This window comes from Acomys russatus, chromosome 24 (genome assembly GCF_903995435.1).
Source record: "Acomys russatus chromosome 24, mAcoRus1.1, whole genome shotgun sequence".
Classification (NCBI taxonomy): Eukaryota; Metazoa; Chordata; class Mammalia; order Rodentia; family Muridae; genus Acomys; species Acomys russatus.
Genome location: NC_067160.1, coordinates 15,336,390 through 15,362,051, shown reverse-complemented (window position 1 = coordinate 15,362,051; position 25,662 = coordinate 15,336,390). Strand labels below are relative to the sequence as shown.

Below are 25,662 nucleotides of genomic sequence, written 5' to 3'. Positions count from 1 at the left end.
TGGGAGTGTAGGAAGATCAGGAGTTAAACACCAGATTTTTAAAAAAAAAAAGCTTTTTATTGATTCTTTTGAATTTCACATCATGTACTCCAATGGTGAACTTTCCATTTTTCCATGTCAGTCCTCTACCCTTGCAGCCTACCCACAAGATAAAGCAGAAAATAAAAAGAAAGAGAAAGACAAAAATTTAAAAACAAACGGAAAAACTCTTGGGCTGGGTCGCCTTTAATCCCAGCACTCAGGAGGCAGACAGAGGCAGATCACTGAGTTCAAGGCCATCCTGATCTACAGAGCGAGTCCAGGACAGCCAAGGGTACACAGAGAAATCCTGTCTTGAAAAACAAACAAACAAAAAAACCAAACCAACCAAACCTCGCTGTGGAAACTATAGTGTGTCCCAGTGAGTCACGCAGTATGCCCCTTTGCCCAATCAGCTTTACTTGCAAATGTTCATTGCAATAAATCATTGGTCTGGTTTGAGGCCTCTGGCTTCTGCTACACTCTCAATACTGGATTCTCTAGGAATTATATCAAATATCCTGTTACTGCCCTGTGTCTTGGAGACTCTTCAGCTTTGCTTCAAGTGCTCCAGGAATTCATAGAGGAGGTAGATGTTTGTGCAGGCCAAAAGCCTTGGATCTGGACCATGGGAGGTGGCTGAGTTGTTAAGCCTGCCAGATCTCCTGTGCCCACATCACCAGGGCCAGGTCTCCCACTTTGCTCAGGGACCAGCCGGGCCTAGCTTTTTTGTTATGCAGCTTGCAAGAGGCAGGACTGGCTCTCCTTGTTCAAGTAGATCTGATGGTTGAGGGAGAAGAACAAAAAGAGAAGAAAAACAAACATATCCATTGCTTCAGAAATAGTGACTCCCCCAGGTACACTACCTGGCCTATATACTTAGGCCAGCCAGAGTTACATGGTGAGACCTTGTCTCAAGAAAAAGCAAGCATATTTTTAAGGCACGAGTAGCATATCACAAAAGTTAATTGCACTTAATTGCATTTTTGCTGTTACATTAAAAGTATTTTTTTTCTTTTTTTGAGACAGAGTTTCTCTGTGCAACAGATCCCTGGCTGTCCTGGACTCTCTTTGTAGACCGGGCTGGCTTCGAACTCGAAGAGATCCGCCTGCCTCTGCCTCCTGAGTGCTGGGATTAAAGGCGTGCGCCACCATGCCTGAGGAGAGTTTACTCTTTTCCTCCTACTGTGTGGGTTCTGGGAATTGGACTCCAGTTGTCTGGCTTGGTAGCTGCACCCTAACCTGTTGAACCATCTCACTGCCTCCATTACATTAATCTTATCATCTCTTTTTTTAAAGCTAAATTCCACAGTTGTACCTAAGATTCTATAGCACAGGTAAAATGTCCAGGAAATCTCTTTACTAGCCATTGATAGTAAACTTGATTACTGGTTTGCTCATCTGTGCTTATCCTTTGTTTTTTTAATTCCTCTGCCTTCTCTTGAGAAATTTCATTGCTTTTTAATGAAGGAGTATATAAACTAAGTCTGCTCATTTTTCTAGTTGCATTTCTGGGAGAGGTTTGATAGAGAACATTGAGATGCACGGGTAGGTTGTATTATCAATGAAATTTCAATTATTTTATTGTCTCTTAATGAGGATTAAATTTGACAGATGAAAGCAAAAAAAAAAAAATTTTTTTTTTTTTCTGGAACTTTTAACCTCTTCATAGGAAAATAACTTTTCCCAGTACTGCGTATCAAGTCTAGAGCCATACATACCTGGACAAGCACTTTGCCACTGAGCTGTATCCCCTACTCACTTCCCCAAGGTTTATATAGTCCTTATGACCCCCCAATAAAGAAGAGCAGTTTCACCGAATACTGTCTCAGGAAAGGCTCTCTTACCCCTCACTGCCTGAGTAAGGTCTTGCCATCCCACCCTTCAGGCTAAGCTTCTCCCTTCCAGTCTAGCCCCGAAGACAGAAGCAGAACCCAACATGGCAGTAGGCTAGGTTTGCTGGCTAGCAAGCCCACAGATCTCTATTTTTGCCTCTACAATATTGTGGTTTCAAATACATGTCACTAAGCCTGGCTTTTATATATGAGTGTTAGGGACTGAATTGAGCTACCTAACTAGTCTAATGCAGTCTAATATTAAAAAAATACAAAATCATAAAAAGTTGTGAAATTACATGTTGACAGCTTCATCTTGCTTATCTGAGTAGTAAACCACTAATGCAGTGTCAGTAAACAAATGAACTTGTTGTTTGTTTGCTTGTTTGTTTCTCAATGTAGCCTTGGTTGTCCTGGACTTGCTTTGTAGACCAGGCTGCCCTTGAACTCATTGTTGATTGACCTGCCTCTGCCTCCCTGAGTCCTGGGATTAAAGGTGTGCAGCACCACATAGGGCAGGAACATTTTCTTATTTACGAGACAAAGCATAGAGCAATAGAACTCTAAATGGCCATGATGACGAAGTATGTCCTTTAAAATACTTTAAGGGGTGGGTAGAAGGGTCAGTGTCCAAGGGTGCTGGCTGTTTTTATAGAGGACCCAAGTTCCATTTCCAGGTCCAGCATAGTGACTGACAACCACTAGTAACTCCATTTCCAGGGCATCTGATTCCCTCTTATGGCCTCCATGGGTACCAGGTGCACACATGGTACACAGATAAACACGCAGGCCAAAACTGAGCCATCTGTCCAGCCCTTTCTTTCTGAAATCTTTAAGGACATACTTTCTCATCGTTGTCTTTAGAGTTACAGTGTTCTATGCTTTATTACATAAAATAAATAATTGAGAATGAAAAAAAAAAATCTCAGGCGTACACCTGTAATCCTAGAACTTGGTGGAAACAGGAAGATTGGAAGTTGAGCTCCAGCCTCAGCTGCATAGTAAATTTGAGGCCGGTCTTGGCTACATGAAACATGGAAAATACTTTTTAAATACAATAATTTCTCCTTTTATCTGTGTGGGCACCAGGCTTGCATATAAACAAAACACTCGTACACATAAAATAATAAATATTTTAAAAGGTTTAATCTAGTATACATTTTAGAAGAGTACAGCTCTGTAAGACTGAGTTGTAGAGTGCTTTTTGTTGATGTTGTTTTTATTTTGTTTTGTTTAAGATAGGATTTCTCTGTATAGCCTTGGCTTTCCTGGAAGTAACTCTGTAGGCCAGGCTGGCCTCAAATTCAGAGATTTGCCTGCCTCTGCCTCCCAAGTTCTGGGCATGTGTCACCACCACCCAGCTTATGCTTTTATTTTTATTTTCATATATATATGAGTGTTTTGCCTAAAAGTTTATGTACATGCCCTGCATATGTGCCCATGGAGAGCAGAAGAAGGCTTCCTTCAGATCCTCTTAACTGAGTTACAAACAGTTGTGAGCCACTGTGTAGGTGCTGGGAATTGAACACAGGTCTTCTTGAAGAGCTGTCAGTGCTCTTAACCACTGAGCCATCTCTCCAGCCCATTAAAGAACTTTAAAAATTGTTTTTAATCTAATATGAATAAATCGGATACTTATTTACATATATACATTCTTTTAAATTCAAGCTCTTCCCTCATAAGAGTTCTTAAAATATATAGATTTGCTCAGAGCAAAAGATTTTATTTAAAGATGTTTATTACAGCAAATATCTTTGATGACTGAAAGTTATATTCTTTCAATTTGTTTAAGCTCAGATTTGAGATTTGAAACCTAGCAGTTCCAGAGACTTTTGAAGTCAGTTTCTAGATGTAAGATGGTTAAAGTGACTCACCGTGCATCTGTACTGCCGTGCTTAGGAGATATGACATAAGGAAAGTTAAAGATTAAAATCACAATGTTGAGATTGCCCTGTAGTAGTTTTTTTTTTAATTGTTTTTTTTCTCCCTGACATTAAAAAAAAAAAAAAGTCAGAACTACAATTATACTGTGCTATTTTACCTATTACTACTTAAAAAAAAAATACTACAGAACAAATCTATTGCAATAATCCCTCTTTTTAACTACTTCCTCATGCAACTCTTGAAAATTGGGCTGGAGAGATGGCTCAGAGACTAAGAGCACTGACTGCTTCCAGAGGTCCTGAGTTCAATTCCCAGCAACCACATGGTGGCTCACAACCATCTATAATCTTATGCCCTCTTCTGGCCTGCAGGTATACACGCAGCAGAGCACTGTATACATAATAAAATGTTTAATTAAAAAAAAAAAAGGGGGCATCTTTTTACATTCACAGCTTCAGGGAAAATATCAAATTGTGTGTGTGTAATAGTATATATATATTTTTTTTTTTTTTTAAATAGGTTTATCAGATTTAGTTTATTTGCAATTGAGGATATCTTGCAAGTAAGTACTGGTATACAATATTAGAAATAAACTGTCAGGTAGAATGGTGAAAAGCCATATTTTAAGTAATAGCATATTTTTATGACCATAAACAAGTCATATATAAATGTTGGTATTAAAGCATTAGAAATAAAACTCATTTGTGATAAGCTTTATTTTTGTATCTCTATCCTAAAATGTAACTGAATGATAATAAAGTACTATTCATCTGCAGGTGCATTGCTCCTACTTAGTTAAAAGATGGTTGAAAGGACAGGAATTAGTAGCATGTTGTATTAGCCTTTTGTAGTGTATTTTGTCCTAAGCATCTTAATTTCCCTGTTTTGAATGCTAAGTAGCAAGGGTCTTGGTTTAGAACTAATACCCATCATGCATGTAAACGGTATGAAAGAGCTGCTTAGTAAGTTAACACAAAGTGTTCTTGTGTCAGTCCTTGTGGAAATAGATACAATACAAACATTACAGCTGAACTCACGGCAAACTCCATTAAGTAAAAACCTGGCCTCATTGTTCGGGAAAAAGTTTGAATAGAATGCAAGCTCATTTTGTTGAATGTAATGTCAGGCTTTTAGGGACTGTATTGAAGGATAAGGTTTTGTTAAGTTGAGACCAATTCATTAAGTTTTATTGCCTGGTGAGAAGCAGTAATACTTTATTGTAAGACTTCATCAAATATTCATGGTTAAAGAGAAGTAGTAAATGTATTCAATCAAGTGGTCTCTGCGGTTTTGAAAAGGATTATGAAGTCTGCTCAGCTGATAGTTTTCATTCATTGAGCTTGTTTAACAAGGGTAATTTTAATCTCTGAGTTTAATTTTGTTGTCCAGTCTTTTCTGTTTTACATGACCACAAATCTAAATCTATGAAAGTTGTCACATTGTGGAGATGAGCAGATAATATAACTATTCATATGACTTTTGTATTTCCTGAGTGAAGATATTTGAAAAAATTAACATCTTAGTTTAGCATATGAGGGTTTTTTCGCTCTACTATTCATTTGGTCAGACTCTAGCCTTTCCACTACAGCTAGTGATCTTCATGTCTTGAATAATATGGTTCCTCTGACATATGTAAAATAATAAGCCTTTATTCCTGTACTTGATATTAGTGCACTTGCCTGCTCATGTTAATGCTCATCTCAACTTTATGAGATAGTAGTTTGTTTATATAAAACTTACCCTTTTTCATTTCACTGCATTTTTCGCTTCTTTAGTTTATTGTGAAGTTTTGTAATACTTGCTGGTTTTGACCATTAAAAATTGTTCTGTTTTGAAACATGGAATCTCTCCCTGGCTGGCCTGGAACTTATGTAGACCAGACTGGCCTCAAACTCACAGAGATCCACCCGCCTCTGCTTCCTGCGTGTTGGTATTAATCACTACACCTAGGCTAATTTTGTCCATTTTAAAGAAATAGAACATTTTCAGCTAAAAAGTAAATTTGTCCATTTTTGTTCTTTGTTCTCTATTTCTCAGGCAGACGATGTTGAAGGCAAAATCAGACAAATCATTCCACCTGGGTTTTGCACAAACACAAATGATTTTCTTTCTTTACTGGAAAAGGAAGCCGATTTCAAGCCATTTGGAACCCTCCTCCATACATACTCAGTTCCTAGTCCAACAGGAGGAGAAAACTTTACGTTTCAGATATACAAGGTAAACAGAAATATTTCCCTTTGCCTGGAAGCTATTTGGGATTTTTATATTCAGTAATTCTAGGGTCAGATAAAAAAGATTTTTATTGGCACTAAAACATGATCTGTTTTGACTGTATGTTTGTATACATATTTAATCTGAGACTTCTAGACATTTTCCCACAGGATAGTTTTGTGTTCCGCAGACTTTCACTCACCTCTGTGATGAGTTTCACCTGACTTTTCCTGGCTTTTTCCCTAGGCTGACATGACATGTAGAGGCTTTCGAGAATATCATGAAAGGCTTCAGACCTTTTTGATGTGGTTTATTGAAACTGCTAGCTTTATTGACGTGGATGATGAAAGATGGCACTACTTTCTAGTGTGAGTACAGTTCTAAAGCAACAGTGGACCTTATTACCTCCACAAAGCCAGCATTTTAATTGTGGCAGCCCAATTATTGGGACAGTATAATGATATTTTTCCCAGGAAAGAAAAACCATTGTGTATGGGGCCTGAGTTTGCCTTCATTATGCTTTGGGGGACTTGAGAATAGAGCTGAATTAAATGCTGTTGTCCGCTAGGGCCCTGAATGTAGGCTTAAACAGTAAAGTGAGCTTTGCCTGTGTTTTCTTTTACTTGCCACCTATTCATCTTTATAATAGGCAAGTGCACTGAAGTGATGTAAAGAGGTCTGATTTATCCAAGTTGCTGCACACCAATTAAGTGAATTGTACATTCAGAACATAGCAGGTGTACCCATTGGGCCCTCACAGAGTAGCTTGCTGACACTGAAAATTCAGTCAGAGAATGGAAAAGAAAATGGACACTGCATGGGAGCGCGACTGTAATTGACCTGCTTGGCTTTCTGTTTTATCTGCAGATTTGAGAAGTATAATAAGGATGGAGCTACGCTCTTTGCGACCGTAGGCTACATGACAGTCTATAATTACTATGTGTACCCAGACAAAACCCGGCCACGTGTAAGGTAATTGGCAGTATAACACGTGCCTTGTCTTTTATTTCAGAAGGAACGGCTGAAGTTTCCAATACTTGTTATAGTAGTGTTGATTTGTTTAAAAAGAAAAAATCACCATTCATTGGCTACGTACTGATTTATTTTATTATTCTCTCTGATACTGTGTAGCAGAATAAACCAATTTTGAGTATGTTAGTACTTTTTCAGTTTCTTCAATTTGATTTTTTTTTAAGAAGCACCAAAATTCATACTATAGTAATTTGAAGTTTTTAAACGACATGATAGATGTTTTAATTTAGAATAATTTTTTTTTTTACTATAGTCAGATGCTGATACTTACTCCATTTCAAGGTCAGGGCCATGGTGCTCAACTTCTTGAAACAGTTCATAGATACTACATTGCATCTCCTTCAGTTCTTGATATCACAGGTATGTAAAATTTTATGTTGCTAAAAGAGCCTTCCTCAGATGTCTTAGTTTTATTTCTGTCTTAAGTGGCAGCATTCTTCTGGTGTTTTTAGGAGACTGTTTGATGATTGTTTTTAGGTTACATTTTAGACCATAAGCTTTTATGGAGATTGGGCTGCATCCTTAGCTGATGTGAGCAAATTAAAAACAGTGAGCCAAATATATTTGGGGAAATCTTGGTAAGATAAAAATGTATTGCAAATATGGTATAACCTATTCGTTTAGCTTGTTTGGCAAACATTTACATCATTTGGAAGATAACCATGCACTAATTTTAAATCATAGCGTGGAGAAAGGTGGAGTTCTTAATAGAAGACATTTTTTAAAAGATTTATTATTATTTTAATTATATGTAAATACCTGTGTCTCTGGGTGGATGTGGGTGTGCATGTGAATTCAGGCATCCACGGAAGCCAGAAGAGTGCTACTGATTTCTCTGTGGGTGGAATTAATAAAAGGTTGTTACTTCCTGACTTGGGTCCTGGGAACCGAACTTAGGTCCTCTGCAAAGCAGTGTGCATACTTAACTGCTTACCTATCTCTCCAGCCCAGAAGACATATTTTCTAAAGTGTGTTTTATATTTTTATAATGAAGTGTACTCTGTGGAAACACCTTTTCTCTTGGGAAACATCTTCCAGCGTGAATTAGCCATGGAAGTAGTAGTATGAAACAAATGCTTAGAACGAAGGAAACCAGCTTTTAGAAATAGGAAGGATCTGTGGAGTGTGGTCATTCATGCCTGCAGTCTCAGCCCTGGAGTAGCTGAGGTGGGAGGATTGCTGTGAGTTTTAAGCCAGCATGGTATTACTGGTCAGTTCTGGGGAAGCCTGGGCTGAACAGTGAAACTGTCTTTAAAACCAAAATAAATATCCCACCAAGCAGTGGTGTGCATATGCCCTTAACCCAGCACCTGGGAGGCAGAGGCAGGTGGATCTTGGAATTTGAGGCCAGCCTGGTCTACAGAGTGAGTTCCAGGACAACCAGGACTATATAGAGAAGCCTTGTCTCTAAAAACAAAATGAATAATAAAGCCAAAAGAAGACATCATTGGATAACTAAGTCTAGGTTGTTTTCTTAGTATGGACTAAACTGCCAAAACACAGTGTGCAAAGAACATGAATGTCATTTTCTTACCTGGAGTAAACTGTTCAGATTTGTTAATAAAGTTGCTAATTAAACTTAAAGTCACTGCCAGGTGTGGCGGCACATATACCTATAATCCCAGCACTCAAGAGGCTGAGAAGGGGATTGAGAGTTTGAGACCAACCTGGACTACATAGGGAGACTGTCTCAAAATAAGACAAAAATTAGCCGGGCGTGGTGGCGCACGCCTTTAATCCCAGCACTCGGGAGGCAGAGGCAGGCGGATCGCTGTGAGTTCGAAGCCAGCCTGGTCTACAAAGTGAGTCCAGGATGGCCAAGGCTACACGGAGAAACCCTGTCTCGAAAAACCAAAAAAAAAAAAAAAAAAAAAAGACAAAAATTAAAATCCTGGAAGTCACTTTTTCCTTATGATTAGTGTATAGAGTTGAGCATCCTCAATCTGAAACCAAGATTCAGTACTGTTTTAGTGTGTGTGTGTGTCCAGAAAGGCCCGAAAAGGCCATTGGATCCCCCGAACTAGAGTTTAGAGGTGGTTGTGAGTGTTTGACGTGAGTGCTGGGGTGAACTTGGTTGGAAGAGTAGTAAGCTCCTTGGCCACTGGTTTCTGCCCCCTCCCCGCCTCCGCCTCCTTTCCCAAGCTTTTTGTTTGGTTTACCAACATGATATTTTTTAGATTTTCAAGTTAAGGATTCCAGCTGGTAAAGCCTGTAAACATACTCCAAAACAACAAGAAAATATCCTCAAAACTCTGAAACATTTTTGGTCCCACATATTTCAGCTAAAGCTGTACCAGATATTCATACCAAGTTACATATGAACATTTATTTTACAAGGCTTGAATGGAGCTGTGGTAGAGTAGAGATCTAGGGATGCAAGAGGCCGGGGGGATTTGATCTCCAGTGCCTCAAAAATAAGTAAATCAAAGAATTTGAGTATATATATTTTGAACTAATTGTTTTGTTACCCAGATTGGCCTCCAGCTTATAAGCCTGAAAAGCCTTGGAATTTTACTGCCTCCTACCTCAGCCTCAGGTGCTGAGATTAAAGACCTACCTATACCATCACAACTGGCTTAAACACAGGTTTATTTCTAAAAATAATATTTTAATATGAACTAAAATGGTAACTTGTTTAAAAAAATTTTTTTTTCAAAATTTTGTGAAATTGTTTAAAGAAACAACAAAAGATTACGACTATGGTACTGGCGAGCTTATAAAATATGCTAATGGGCAAATTCTCTTTTCATATAGTATGCTGATTTTGCTTACTGAAGAAGAAAAAAATAGAGCTGTCAGAATAGTAAATGGCTTTTTTTTTTTTTTTTTTTTTTTTTTTTTTTTTTTTTTTTTTTTTTTTTTTTTTGGTGAATGGTCTTATAGTAAGAACTACTTACCTTTTTCCTTCGCTGTGGTCTAAAGAATTCTGTTTTATGGGAAAATTAATGCTGGGTACTCTTTAAATGCTTTAAATTAATAAACTAGAGGGAAAGCATGTTGGGGTTTTTGTTTTGTTTGTGCTGTGCTAAGAATCAAACCCAGGGCCTTCCTTGTACATGCTAGGCAAACATACCACTGAGCTATAACCCAGCTCAGCATTTAAAAAAGGGAGCTCCGCATTTATAGTACTAAATTATTTTTTTTCCTCTGACTCACTGCTGTTAAAAGGAGATGAAACTTCAGAGATAAAAAGCAGTTACTCAGCTTACTTTCTATCAGAAGTTATAAATGGATACACACCATCACTACCTTTTGTGACCTCTAATATTATCAAGACAGTACAGCCAGCGGTATCACTGGTTTGAGCTGAGCAGAAATTGCCAGCCTCTGTTCACTGACAGCTTGGGCTTGGTGTTACATGAGGGGACATTTTTGGTGATTTTAATCTGGAGTTCACATAAGTAGTCTTTGTCTGCTCTAGTGGGTAATGTGCCAGCAGGGGTTGTTTCTGTGAAGCCTCTTAACTACTTTTTTCTGTCTATTCTAGCCAATAAAGTCCTTGATACTTAGCACCAATTAGCAGATAAAGAATTTTCTTTCTTAAATCCAGTGAAGAGTCATTAATAATAGTACCCTTTATTCATTGCTATGATTCCTTAGAAACTGAAGTCTTTAAAGAGAAAGGCTAAACATGCTAAAAGGACATCTGAATTTGACAACTGAGCATCGACCTTTATTTTCAGCGCTAATATTTCTTGGCATTGCAAAATGTTAAGAATGCTTCATTAACTGCTCTCATTAATATATTTCTCTTAGACTTCATACTCAGTCCTTAAGACCATTTAAAAAAAACTTACTGAATTTTGTACCCTGGTCATTTGGTTGTCTATTTCTCCAATATTTTATGTGTATTTAATTTAATGGCTCCTCTGTAGGCTTTGGATCTCCCTTAGAAATCCAAGCTGTTAGCACTGAGGTGGCCTTTGCTTCCTTGACATATAGGCAGAAATAATATTTAATCATTAGTAGCTTAGGTTCTATCCTCAGTGGATATATGTTTGGAATTTAGTTTCCATCCACTTTGGGTGTTTTTTGTTGTTGTTGTTGTTGTTGCTTTTGTTTTTCAAGACAGGGTCTCTATATATGTAGTCTTGGCTGTCCTGGACTCACTTTGTAGACCAGGCTGGCCTCCAACTCACAGTGATCCGCCTGCTCCTGCCTCCCAAGTGCTGGGATTAAAGGCGTGTGCCACCACCCACTTTGGTTTTTTTTTAGCTGCAGTTTTATTGGCAGACAGTAAAACTTATTATATGCACTCTTTCTTTTGAGGCTGCCGGATTCTAGATGGATAGCGTTTGAGTACTTCTCAATATAGATAGAATCAACAATGTGTTTCATTGTACAGTAGAAATTGATTCTGGCTAGAGTGTATATATCAGCATTATTAATTTACCAATGGTATATTAATACATTTGTTCTTTAAAGCTCCATGTTCTGAGACAGATTTTTAATGTTAATGTGGATTTTTAGTATACTTAGGTGGTTTGTCTTATTTCATTTAAAAAAAAAAATATTTTAAACAATGTATGTCATTAGTACAAAGAGGCTTCCCCCCCCCCAAAGATTTATTTATTATGTGTACAGTGTTCTGTCTGCATGTAACCTGCATACCAGAGGACACCAGATCTCATACAGATGGTTGTGAGCCACCATGTGGTTGCTGGGAAGTGAACTCAGGACCTCTAGAAAAGAAGACCATGCTCTTATCTTAACCTCTAAGCCATCTCTCCAGCCTCAGAGAGGCTTTTTAACATATAGAACACTTAATTCTCTAAGCTGATTTTTTTAATAGTTTTTTTCTTTTCTTTTTTAAGATTTATTATCATGTATATAGTACTCTACCTACATGCACACCTGCAGGCCAGAAGAGGGCAACAGATCACATTATAGATGGCTGTGAGCCACCATGTGGTTGCTGGGAATTGATCTCAGGGCCTCTGGAGGAGCAGTCAGTACCCTTAACCTCTGAGCCATCTCTCCAGCCCTTTGTTTTTTTGAGACAGGGTTTCTCTATGTAGTCTTTGCTGTCCAGTTTTAGACGTTTTAATGCTCTCTTCTGGCCTCTGATGGCACCAGACATGAACACGATACATAGACACACATGCAGGCCAAACACATAAATTAAAAAATTTTTTTATTTTTTGTTTCATCAACCTGGATTTGTGCCTTGGTTTCCTTGGAGCTTGTGTACTACCCACCTTTGCGCCGCCGCCTCCCCCCCCCCCCCCCCCCCCCCGCTTTTCCTTTAGGTGTAAAGTTTGGGTTTGGGTTTTTTCGAGACAGGTTTTCTTCTCCATGTAGCCCTGGCTGTCCTAGACTCACTTTGTAGACACAGAGTAGCCTCTAACTCACAGATATCTGCCTGCCTCTGCCTCCTGAGTGCTGGTATTAAAGGTGTGCACCGCCATGCTCAGCTAGGTGTATTCTAGTGAGTTTTAGTAAAGTTTGCATTGAATAACCAATTTGAAGAGAATGGCCATTTTAATGTTGAGTCATGAAACATTTATTTATTTGGAGTTTTTAACATTTCTTTTGGGCAGGTTGTGGGTGTAGTGCAATAACCAAGCATGTTTCATTCACAAAGCCCAGGTTCCAATAACCAGTGCCCTACACCAAGTATTTCTTGGAAGTTTTGTAAAACTGCTTTTTATTTTATTTTATTTTATTTTATTGGTTTTTCGAGACAAGGTTTCTTTGTGTAGCCTTGGCTGTCCTGGACTCACTTTTTTTTTTTTTTTTTTTTTTTCGAGACAGGGTTTCTCTGTGTAGCCTTGGCCATCCTGGACTCACTTTGTAGACCAGGCTGGCCTCGAACTCACAGCGATCCGCCTGCCTCTGCCTCCCGAGTGCTGGGATTAAAGGCGTGCACCACCACGCCCGGCTGGACTCACTTTGTAGACCAGGCTGGCCTCGAACTCATAGCGATCCACCTGCCTCTGCCTCCCAAGTACTAGGATTAAAGGCATGGGCCACCACGCCCGGCTTTGTACTGCTTTTTAAAAATATATTATAGATAGTTTCTTCTTTTTAATGTTACTGTAAATAGGTTAGGTTGTTTGTTTTTGTATTTTGAGACAGGTTCTTTCATAATCCAGAGCAAACTTGGTTTGTAGTGAAGGATGACTTTGAATTTATGCTCATCCTGCCTACACCTCCCAACTGTTGGCCTAGAGGTTTGCACCATCACTCATAGCTTAATTGTTCTGTAAATTAGTCCTATATTCTGCATCCCTTCTGCACTTAACTTGTTCATTAGTAGTGATGGTTTTGGGTTAGTATGTTCTATATATAGTCATATCAACCACATATCTTTGTCTTTAGCTGTATTATGTATTTGCTTATCTTGCTTTATTATGTAGCGAAGAATCTTCCAATAAAAGTCTGACTATAAATAGGAGCAGATAGTACCTATGTGTTTCATCAGTATGAATGAATAATATAGGTGCCCATGGTCAGACTTGGAATCTGTCTTCTGTTAAGTGCCTGTCATGGTCCACACTTTCTTGCTGTAATGTTAAGGTTATAAAGAGATTACTCAGCTCCCAGTCCTCAGTTAATCCAAGTACTGTAGTATCAGAAACATACAAATAGGGTGAGCACTTGTGTAAAATTTCTATATTCAGCAAGATTACAGAGTAAAGACTAAGGAAGTCTATTGCTAGCAGATATGGTTTATAAGAAGCACTAGGGAAATTCTTTAGACCAAAAAAACTCTAGCACTGCAGATTTATGTGAACAGATTAAGAGCTAACCAGTCTCTATGATGGGTGCCTATAATCCCAGCACTCAGGAGGTTGACACAGAAGGATCATAACTTTGAGGACAGTTTGGGCCGCATAGAGAGACCCTGCCTCAACAAGCAAATCAAACAAAGGAAAAGAAAACTTGACTGTTACAAAGATAAAACAGCAATAGCACAAAGAAGAAGAGAAAGACTGGTTCATTCCAGAATTCAGTATTAATTTTTTTTCTCCTCTTTGTGCTATTTTTATTTTATCTTTTTAACAGTCAAGTCCCGCCCCCCATCTCGGTTTTTTTTTTTTTTTCTCTCCAATTTATTTAATTTTATTTTATGTGCATTGGCGTGGGGTTTCAGATCACTTGGAACTGGAGTTACAGACAGTTGTGAGCTGCCATGTGGGTGCTGGGAATTGAACCTGGGTCTTTCGAAAGGGCAAACAGTGCTCTTAACCACTGATCCATCTTTCGGAAAACTGGTGGTGCACATCTTTAATCCCAGCACTCAAGAGGCAGAGACAGGTGGATCTCTGTGCATTCGAGGCCAGCCTGGTCTACAAAGCAAGTCCAGGACAGCCAAGGCTATACAGAGAAACCCTGTCTGGGGGTTAGGGGGGAACCCAGACAGAATTCAGCATTAATCTGAAATATACTGCAGTTATAAAGTAAATATAATCTCCAGAGCCAACTCAGAGCCAACTACTGAAAATAATTTTCTCAAAAGAGGACTGAGAGCTGGGCGTGGTAGCACACGCCTTTAATCCCAGCACTCTGGAGGCAAAGGCAGGCAGATCACTGTGAGTTCAAGGCCAGCTTGGTCTATAAAGGGAGTCCAGGACACCAGGACAGCCAAGGCTACACAGAGAGACCCTGTCTTAGAAAACCAAAAAAGAAAAAAAGGACTAAGGAGATGCTTCAGATGTAGAATATTAGGGATTAAAGTGAGAAAACTCCAAAGAGTAAGAGAGGCTGCAACAGTGGACCACCACACTTCCCTCATTTTTATCTTCAGACTAAGGCATTGATGAGATTTCAGTTATTGCTTTAAAGCCATAGTCAGATAATATTTACCTATTAATTACATGGCTGTGATGTTAATAACCAAGTGCCACAGGCATGAGTAAGATACTCTGTACCTGTAGATTGAATGAATATAGATTGACCCCATCTTAAACCTTTATAAGCCTTATCAACACACCATATAATTCATTCATTTAATTTCCTGTGATATGACAGTATGTCTATACTTAATTTCTTTTTTATTACCAAGTAATATTCCACTGTTTGGATATTACATTTTATTCATCAGCTGGGGCATTCGGTTTTTCCAATTTTTGGCTCTTAGGAATAGTCCGAACGTTTGAGTCCAAGTTTTTTTGTTGCCATTTTGAGACAGTCTCACTGTGAAGTGCTGGCTGGGCTGGCAGTGCTGGGATTAAAGGTGTGTTTCACCATGCCTGGCAAGTGTGCATGTCTTTATATGGGCTTCTGTTTTATATATCTAATTATGGAAATTGTGAAAAACCTAATAACTGTGTCACTGGCTTGTGTTCCAAAGTGACTGCAGTGTTTTCCAGTTTTAGTGTCTGCACATCATGAGATTTGGTATTGCCTTTTTAGTTCTGTTTATCCTGGTAGATATGAAATAATATCTCATTGTTGTGATTTGTATTCCCCTGTGGCTAGTGATGTGTGTGTCTTTCCATGTGCTTATATTCCATTTATGGGTCTTCTTGATAAATAACTATTTTGGTCCTGTACACATTTTTATAGAAGACTTGCCTTTTACTTAATAATAAAAACTTTAGCATGGTAGGGGTGTCACAGGCCTGTAATCCCAGCACTCAGGGAGGCAGAGGCAGGCTGATCTTTGTGTTTAAGCCCAGTCTGGTCTACAAAGCTAGTCCAGGGAAACCAAGGCTACATAGAGAAACCCTGCCTAGAAAAAAAGAAAGAGAGAGAGAAACAAATAAGTAAATGCTTTAATAGTCTGAACATATGGTATTTATCCCATGTGTTTTGAGGATCTTGTCTTTTCTGGGTTTGTTTGTTTGTTTGTTTGTTTGTTTGTTTGTTTTTGAGACAGAGGCTTGGCTGTCCTGGATTCACTTTGTAGAGCAGGCTGTCCTCAAACTCAGAGATCTGCCTGCCTTTGCCTCCCAGAGTGTTGGGATTATAGGCATGCACCACTGTGCCCAGCTGTCTTTGTTTTCTTCTCTGTCTCTGTCTCTCTGTCTGTCTGTCTGTCTGTCTGTCTGTCTCTCTCTCTCTCTCTCTCTCTCTCTCTCCTTTTTGGGTTGAAACAGGGTTTCTCTCTGTCATAGCCTTAGCTGTCCTGGAGCTCTCTTTGTGTAGACCAGACTGGCCTTGAACTCACAGAGATCTGCTTGTCAGCAACCATGACTAGCTTGTTTTTGTTTGAAACACAATGGTAAGGTGTGCTAAAATGCAGCTGCTTCTTCTACTACTGCTACTGCTTCTACTTCTTCTTCTTCTTTCTCTTCTTCTTCTTCTTCTTCTTCTTCTTCTTCTTCTTCTTCTTTCTTCTTCTTCTTCTTCTTCTTCTTCTTCTTCTTCTTTTTTCAGGTTTCTCTATGTGGCCTGGACTCATTTTGTAGACTGGGCTGGCCTGGAACTCACAGCGATCACCTGCTTCTGCCTCCTGAGTGCTGGGAGGCACCTCACCTGGCAGTGCAGCTTATTTCCACTTGGGCTTTTGTTCCTATAAAGAATCATTACCTAAGCAAAAGTAAGGAAGGTTTATGTGCATGCTTGTTTTTAAGAGTTCTATGTTTTTTTACCTGTTAAGTGTTTGGTTTGAGGAAATGAAACTCCAGCTTTACTCTTTTGCTTGTAGAGACCCCATTTTCCAACCCCCATTTGATGAAAAGACTTCCTGTATTGAATTGTCTTGGCAACTTTGTCAGAAAATGACCATAATATATAGGTTTTCTTTGGATTCTCCATTTTTATCAAGCTATCTGTCCTTATGCCTGTGCTATTCTGTTAAATTGCTTGTGCTATACTGTTAAATTGTAGCTTTGAAGTGATATTAACAGCAGAAAGTCTTGTGAAAGGCTGGAGAGCTGGCTCAGCAGTAAAGAGCATTGACTGATTGACTGTTCTTCCAGAGGACCTAGGTTCAATTCCCAGCACCCACAAAGTGGCAACTCAAGTTCTAGGGGTTCTAATGGCCTCTTTGGGCACAGGCACAAATCGTACATAGACATTCAAGGAAGCAAATACTCGTACTTTTTAAATTACTCATCACTTGTGTGTGTACATGGACATGTGTTGAAGTCAGAAACTCTGTGGAGCTGCTTGTCTTAGCCTTTAGTGGATTCTAAGAATTGAACTCAGGTTGCCAGGCTTCCCACCGTCTCTTCAGCCTGGCATTCGTTATTTTAGCTTTTCAACTCATAAAGAAGTGGGGACACAGAAATGGAATAACTTCCCCATTTTTCTACATCTATGAATAATACAACCCTGGTCAGAATTATTTCTACCCATCTTGCTTTAATGTTAACTGGATTGTTACTTAATCTAATGTAGTTACCCTATAGGGAAACATAAAAGAAGACCTGTGATCTTCATAAATGATGAAGGAAGGGTCAAAATCATTTCCCTTATATTTTCTAAGAGTTATTATGGAGGACCAGAAAAGCTGTTGGATTAAAGAAGTTACTACATTTGGGGAATATGGGAAGAATTGGAGGGGAGAATAAAAGGGATGTGTGTGATCAAACACATTATATGCAGGTATGAAACTCTCAAGCAATAAATAAGTCTTTTAAAAGTAAGTTATAATTGACCTTGGATATAAAATGAGTTATTCTGCATATATTAATTTATATAGGAAATTATTATGGTAGCAGTTATTCATAAACCATCCATTTTCCAAATAAAAGACACAGAAACTTGTTAGGTTTATAATAAGTCTTAAAGTGCTAGAGCTGGGCAGACACACCCTCTAAGCTACCTTGTCTGCTTTCCATCCAGAATTGCAAATACTTGTCCATGTTCCATTTGGGCCTCTTTTCCTTCATCAGGCCAGTCCTCAGAGCAAGCTGCTTTTGGCCACATGGTGACCTTCTGTCTCATCTCCTTGTGGTCCTCCTGAGACTCCAAACCTGGGAACCTTAGCTTCACAGTCCAGGCTGTCAGCAACTTTATTAACCAATCAGGCATAATTGGGGAGCATTCCTTATATCACAGATAAGGAGGCAGTTCAACATTCATGACAATGCCCATGGCAGGGTGGTAACCAGATCTCAGGGCACTGAAAGCAACAACTGAGACACAGTGAACAAGACCCTCCTCCAACACTTGGAATTCCTAGCTACCAAAAAGTGAATGCATTTGAAATTGTTGTCTAAACCTGATTATTTCACTTATATGGCCAAATTGGTTACAGCTAAAATGAGATGCCTATGGCAACATTCCAGTCAAATGCAAAATGAGCAGTATTCATTTCATCAATAGTCTTTATCAAATGCCTTTGCTAACATTTTATTTGGTATAGTAGTTATCAGGAGTGATCTTTAATATTATAATTTTTGGCTATATAATTTTCAGAATTTTACCTTGTTGCCATGTTACTGAGATTACAAATGATAGTGGAATTGTGTTGGGTAAGGACAGTGTTGTTTTTCATTTCACTAGCGGAAGATCCATCCAAAAGCTATGTGAAACTGAGAGACTTTGTGCTTGTGAAGCTTTGTCAAGATTTGCCCTGTTTCTCCCGGGAAAGTTTAATGCAAGGATTCAATGAAGATATGGCGATACAAGCACAGCAGAAGTTCAAAATAAATAAGGTATTTTTATTATTTTTATTATTTTTATTTTGTAGGAGGAAAAGATTTAATTACTTTTTATAAAAATACTTAATTATGGTAAGGACATTAAGTCAGATTTCCAGGTTTAAGAACTTGGTTCTGTCATCTAGAGCAGTTTAGATTATGGCTTCATACCTCATTTTCCTTATTGGCAGAATAGCAAGGGAATACATATTACACTGTTTGTGCTCACTTTCCTTATTGACAGAGTGAGAAGCGAATGTATTTTATGTTGTACTAAGTAATAATAAGCAGATCAAAGATGAGTGAAAAAAATAAACTGTCCTGTCAGAATGGCTTAGTGGGTTGTTTGCTGCTAAGCCTAATGACTTGAGTTCAATCCCCAGGAGAAAGCCAACTTCAGAAAGTTGTCCTCTGATCTCTAACATGCTACTTGGCATGAGTGTTGTACCACCACCACCACCACCACCCCATAAGGAAATGCAGTATAATCTTTTTAAAATAAAGCTTTAGGGGGTGTAGATTTATATTATGTATATGGATATTTTACCTGCATGTATGTCTATGCACTGTGTGTGTGCCTGGTACCTGAGGACAACAGAAAACATCTGATCTCTTGGAACTGGAGTTATAGCTGTGAGCCACCGCATAGGTGCTGAGAATGGAACCTAGGTCTTCTAGAAGAGCAGCCAGTGCACTTAACTTCTGAATTATCTTTCCAGCCCTGTAACACTAAGCTGTAAGGTGGTTCTATTCCTGTAGACATAGGAAGGTCTAAGAAAATATGTAGGGCTGGAGAGACTGCTTAGAGGTTAAGAGCACTGTCTGTTCTTCCAGAGGTCCTGAGTTCAATTCCCAGCAACCACATGGTAGCTCACAAGCATCTATGAGATCTGGTGCCCTCTTCTGGTGTGTAGGCACAGATGCACACAAAACACTGTATGTATGTAGTTTGTGTGTGTGTGTGTGTGTGTGTGTGTGTGTGTGTGTGTGTGTATAAATAAATAAAAAGTTTAAAAAGTTTAACTTTTGATTTCTTTTTATGTTTGCTTGTTTTCTCAAGAAGGGTGTTTGCCTATTTTTTTAAAAATCGTTTTATTTAGGTTCTTATACGTCTACCTCCCTTCCAACCCCCCAACACTAAGTAGGAGAGAAAGAATGTTAGAGGGGAAAGGAGGCATAGACTTCTACAGGCTACTTCTTGCAGATTAAGGTATTGAGTTCCTTGGGGGCAAGTCCAGTGTTCCTTGTCAGAAATACCTAGCAGTCCAGCAATCTAGCAATAGCATATGCAGCAGCAGCCGGGGCAGCAACAAAGGTAGCAATAGCCACCTTTGGGCTCTCCCATTTATACCCTCTTCAGAGTTTCCAGAATTAAAACTATTTGCAGTTGGCAAAACACCCCTGCTAGTGCAAGTGGCAAATCATGGTCACCTGGTGTCAAGCGGGGTTGTTGTTGTTGTTGTTGTTTTGGTTTTTTTTAATGTATTTATTATGTATATAGTGTTTTGCCTGCAGGCCAGAAGGGAGCATCAGATCTCATAGATGGCTGTGAGCCACCATGTGGTTGCTGGGAATTGAACTCAGGACCTCTAGAAGAACAGACAGTGCTCTTAACCTCTGAGCCATCTCTCCAACCGTTAAGGAGTTTTTTGTTTTGTTTTGTTTTTTTGTTTTGTTTTTTAAAGATTTATTTATTATTTATACAGTGGTCTACATGTACACCTGAGGCCAGAAGAAGGCATCAGGTTACATATATAGACGGTTGTGAGCCACCATGTGGTTGCTGGGAATTGAACTCAGAACCTCTAGAAGAGCAGTCAGTGCTCTTAACCTCTAAGCCATCTCTCCAGCCCCAGAAGTTTTGTTTTGTTTTGTTTTTTGTTTTTTTAAAGAAACCAAAACTTTCACTACAACAGGGTTTCTCTGTGTACCCCTGGCTATCCTTAGACTTATAAGAGACTTCACTTGCCTCTGCCTCCCAAGTGATGGGTTTAAGGTGTGTGCCACCAGTGTTCAGCGAAATTTCCTACTTGATGCATTCAGCTTTTACACTTCTTTTCTAATTTGCCTTTAATAAAAACTAATTTGTCAAGATAGCCTTTAATAGAGATTCTTAAGAGTGGGTATGAATTTGTGGGCAAATGGATGGAACTAGAAATGACCATACTGAGTGAGTTAACCCAGACCCAGAAAGACTCACATGGTATATACTCACTTATAATTGAACACTAGCCCAAAAGGCATGTCCCATGAAAGTCTTCACTTACCAGGAGATTGGGATAGATGCGGGGACCTCCTATTGGGACTCTAGGTGAGAGAAGTATGGGAGAATGGGGAAATAGAAAGGTCCAGGGGGTCCTGGAAACCCACAAGAACATCATGATGGGCGGATCTGGACCCAGAGGGGTCTGCTCAAACTACTGCACCAAGTAAGGATAATACATGCAATAAAATTGAACCTCTACTCAGATCTAGCCAATGGTCAGGATGTTATCCACAGTTGTGTGGAGAGTGGGGACTAACTCTTAACATTAACTCTGGTGCCCCATATTTGACCACTTCCCCGTGGTGGGGAGCCCTGGTGGCACTCAAAGAATAGGCAAGCTACCAAGATGAGACTTGATAGGCTATACCATATGGTAGGGGAGGAGGTCCCCTTCTGTCACAGACCTAGGGGAGGGGAATAGGGCGAAAGAGGGAGGGAGGGAAGAATGGGAGAATACAAGTAAGAGGATAACAATTGGATTATAATCTGAATAAATTAATTTTTAAAAAGTTAGTTATAAATTGGATTATAAAAATGCATGGGCTTTAGAGTGGTCTTGATCAGGACAAGCCATTTGACACTGGTGGCCACCTTGGCTTTGAGAGCTGCACAGTTCCTGGATTCTGTGTACCATTTTAACCCTAATTGTAGCACTTCCCCTTAGCTTCTATTCTTTCTGGTGCTGATGCTGCTTCTTTTTTTGTTTTGTTTTTCGACACAGGTTTTCTCTGGCTGTCCTGGAACTCCCTCTAGTCCAGGCTAGCCTCGAACTCGTGGAGATCCACCTGCCTCTGCCTCCCAAGTGCTGGGATTAAAGGTGTGCACCACCACCGCCTGGCCTCTGATGCTTCTTAAAGTAACTCTTCTTCAGACTTATTCATATTCGTCTTTTTCTCATTCTACTTGGGGGGAAAAATTTTTTTTTGTTGTTAAGATTTATTTATTTATTACGTATACAATGTTCTGCCTGCATTTACACCTGAAGGTCAGAAGAGGGCACCAGAACTCATTGTAGATGGTTGTGAGCCACCATGTGGTTGCTGGGAATTGAACTCAGGACCTCAGGAAGAGCAGGTAGTGCTCTTAACCTCTGAGCCATCTCTCCAGCCCCCTACTTGGGAACTTTTATTTAAACCTTCAAATCTAGATTTTTCCCCCTTACTTTTCACGCACTACTATAGCCAAAAGCCTGATTACTTTCAACAATACAATGTGAAATAAATCTGTCTTCTGCCCTTTAATGGCTTCCTATCTAATTTATATCTACTTACTATGTTAAACCTATATTTATTCAGTAATTAATAGTTCAGCTTCTAAAGTATATATGAACATATTTTTTTTAACAAATGATGGTATAACAAAAAAAGGAAACTGCTAAGTAGGGCATGCTGAGCTCATTGTGTCTGGATCTGACACCTTGCTAATTTCAGCTCCCTTCCAACTTTGTGCATGCACTTGGCTTTGCTGAACTTCTTTGAATTTGTATGCCAAATCTTACTTCTCTATCCCTATATAAATAGTATTCCTTTTATCAGGAGCATTTCTTCATTTGCCTGGCCAGATAGTATTCTGTTTTTCAGACTCCACTCACAAACTCTTCCTGAAAGTCAAAATAGACTTGCTATAGCCAAGTTCTCTACCAAAATAAACTCAAAACGTTTTCTCTTTCTTTTCTTTCCATTCTCCACTGTCATCTGGAGATTGAACTGGAAGGCTAGGTTGATGCATTAGCACTTGGATTTATACCTCAGCCCTTCAGTCTGCCCTTGTATCTGTGCCTGAGCATAGTTAGGGTCTGTTACATATATGCTGATACTGTTGAAATCCTCAACCTTTAGACCGGAGTTAGATGTTCACCTGCCTCAAATAGAATCATTTCCTTGTCCCCAGTCACTCCTTATACATCTCTAGAGCTTGTCCCCTTAGTATTCTTATTCGTGTTGTTTTAGTTCATGTCTTCACTGTGTTTATTGTTTAGTTTTTTAAAGGCCAACTAATTTAATAGCTTAGCTTTAAAAAAAATTCTTTATTTTCCTTTTGCATGTATGTATATGTACCTGATCATATGTGTACCACATGTATATAGGAGCCTGCAGAGGTCAGAAGAGGCCATTTTATTTTCTGAAACTGGAGTTATAGATGTTTTTAGCCTCCATGTGGATACTGGGAATTGATCATAGGTCTTTTGCAAGAGCACTTTCCCTAGTCTCATAGCTTAACTTTTTAATTGTTTGTGGGAGCTCTCTTTCCCTCTCCCCTCCATCTGTCTCTGCCTCCACCCTCCCTTTTCCCTTAGGACTGCTGGGCTAGTGATCGATCCACCACTGAGCAGGTTCTACTGGTTGAATTGCTCTCTCTACCCTCACTTTGGCACCATTTGTGTGCAGCTAAAAAATTATTTACTTGAAACACAAATTTGTGCACATCACTTTTATTCCTGTTGAAAAACTTGACAGCGACTAGATTGGAGTCTGTTCTTTACTTCAATCCTATGTGTCCGTCTCCTTCACCAGTGTCTTCCTCCTGTTGCTTCTCCTTTTCCTTTTCTTTCTTTTTTAAAAATAATGATGTTCCTGCAGTAACAAGCAGCTCTATCTATGTGTATGTACAAAACTTTACATGCAGTGCCCCCTTGGGTTTTGAGTCCTTGGGTTAGATCTCCAGCTGCACTCAAGGGGAGGGACTATGAATGAGAGCGATCAGATTTTACTTTTCATTCTCATAAGAATCCTCTACAACCATTCCCCACCGTTCCAGGCTGTCTCCCCTCATGTCGCATAATAGTGGTTATTTGTTACCTTCAAGGCTACTGATTTCTATATTTTATTTCTCTTCTGTTAGCCATCATAATTCCTTGTCTATTATAGATATAAACTATGTTCTGTGTTCTTTTAGAAAAACTGTTGGGTTTTAATATGAACGTGTTCACATTTTTCTTGTTTGTTTAGCAACATGCTAGACGAGTTTATGAAATTCTTCGACTGTTGGTAACTGACATGAGTGATGCTGAACAATACAGAAGCTACAGACTGGATATTAAAAGAAGACTAATTAGCCCTTATAAGGTAAGACTTTCAAGACTCTTTAGGCATCGTGTGTGTGTGTGTGTGTGTGTGTGTGTGTGTGTGTGTGTGTGTTAGTTACTGATTTTACTTGTTCTTTTTACATTGCTTGCTCAATTTGTCAGATATTTTTATATGTGTATTCCTAATAGCCTCTTTAGAAGTTCTTCTTTACACATTCTTTAAAACATTGGTTTGTAAAGGATAGGGAACGGCTCAGTCAGTAAAGCCTTGCAAGCATAATAACTTCAGGACCCATGGGAAAAATGCTGTTAGGTGCTATGTGTTTAATAATAGAAGACCTAGGGGAACTGGAGACGAGGATTCCTGTGGCTGGCTGGCCATTCTAGCTTAATTAGTGAGCTCTAGGCCAGTGAGAGACTTGTCTCAAAGGAAGTGGATAAGCCCAGGTTATCCTTGGGAATCCTTGAATACAAGTGCTCACATAGATACACACTTTAAAAAAGAAAAGAGAAAAAGGAAAAAAAACTGAACTGGGTGGTGGCGATACATGCCTTTAATGTCAGCCCTCAGGAGGTGGAGGCTAGTCTAGTCTACAGAGTGAATTCTAGGACAGACAGAAATGGTCTAGAAAAAACAAACAAAACCAAACTTGATTTGTAAGCTGGGTGATTTCAGCACTTACGATGTGGAGTCAGGGTGGGTCAAGAGTTCAGGGTCTGGTTGGGGTGTAGCTCAGTTGGTAGAGTGCATGCAAAGTGTGTAGCCCTGGGTTTGCTCACCAGGACCACATAAATTGTGAGCAGTGGTGCATACTTGTAATCTAAGCATTCGGGTAGAAACGGGAGGATCAGAAATTCTTGGTAATCCTCAGTTAAGTAGTAAATTTGAGGTTAATCTGGCATCACTTTTGTTTTATGTGGGTGGGTGTGGTTATGCACAAGCCTGCTGGTGTTCAGGTGGAGGTATTGGATCCTGTTGAATAGGAGTTGCAGGCAGTTGTGAGCTGTCATATGGGTGCTTTTGAACCCAGGCCCCCTCTAAGCACAGTGAGTGCTTTTAACTGCTGAGCCATTTCTCTATCCCTGCTATTATTTTTTTTAATGCTTAAAACATACAGTTAACAGCTATATAAGCAAAAATGTTTTTTGTCTTAAAAAAATAATTGCTGCTTAGAAAAAGCAGAGAGATCTTGCCAAGATGAGGAAATGCCTGAGACCAGAAGAGCTGACCAATCAGATGAACCAGATAGAAATAAGTGTGCAACATGAGCAACTGGAAGAGCGATTTCAGGAGCTGGTGGAGGACTACCGGCGTGTCATTGAGCGACTCGCTCAAGAGTGAAGCCCCCAGGATACCTGCAGATTTCTGTGCACTGTGCTGTGAAACCTCTGAGGACCCTAAAGTTATCTATGTTCTCCTTAGTGGAATATTTCCTTTTGAGAGAGTGTATATTTTAAAATACTGTCTAGAGTTTATGAACATATATTGCATTAATAAAAGATGGCTTGTGAAATACCACTGTCCACTGCTTTCTTCTTAAATAGTATAATAAATGATTGGTTGTGGTATATTAAGGTAATGGGTGGTGCTTAAAGATTTAGGATAAATCTTTGGTTTTACTAAAACCTTGGATTTTAGTTGTGTTTGGTGGTGCACACTTGTAATCCAGCACTGAGGCTAAAGCAGGAGGATTTCCTGGAGTTCAGGGCCAGCATAGGTTTCCATGTAAGACCTTGTCTGAAACAAAACTTAAAAGAAGCTGGAAGGAGGGCTCAGAGACTAGGAATGCTTACCCAGCAGCCATGACATCAGCACCCAGGGAAGAAACTGTTTCTCTAGCTCACTCCTATGAA

The 25,662-nt window shown here is 39.3% G+C and overlaps 1 protein-coding gene across 1 annotated transcript in view; it reads left to right on the top strand.

The window, feature by feature from the left end:
- Positions 1–25,343, top strand: part of Hat1 (histone acetyltransferase 1) — a 48,134-nt gene extending 22,791 nt beyond the window's left edge. Inside the window, exons 5-11 of the mRNA XM_051166262.1 lie at positions 5,775–5,954; positions 6,195–6,316; positions 6,816–6,920; positions 7,234–7,340; positions 18,381–18,532; positions 23,732–23,848; positions 24,983–25,343. Coding sequence (XP_051022219.1) covers positions 5,775–5,954; positions 6,195–6,316; positions 6,816–6,920; positions 7,234–7,340; positions 18,381–18,532; positions 23,732–23,848; positions 24,983–25,150 — 951 coding nt within the window. The 3' untranslated portion in view covers positions 25,151–25,343. The remainder of the gene's footprint in view (positions 1–5,774; positions 5,955–6,194; positions 6,317–6,815; positions 6,921–7,233; positions 7,341–18,380; positions 18,533–23,731; positions 23,849–24,982) is intronic.
- Positions 25,344–25,662: the final 319 nt, after the last annotated feature.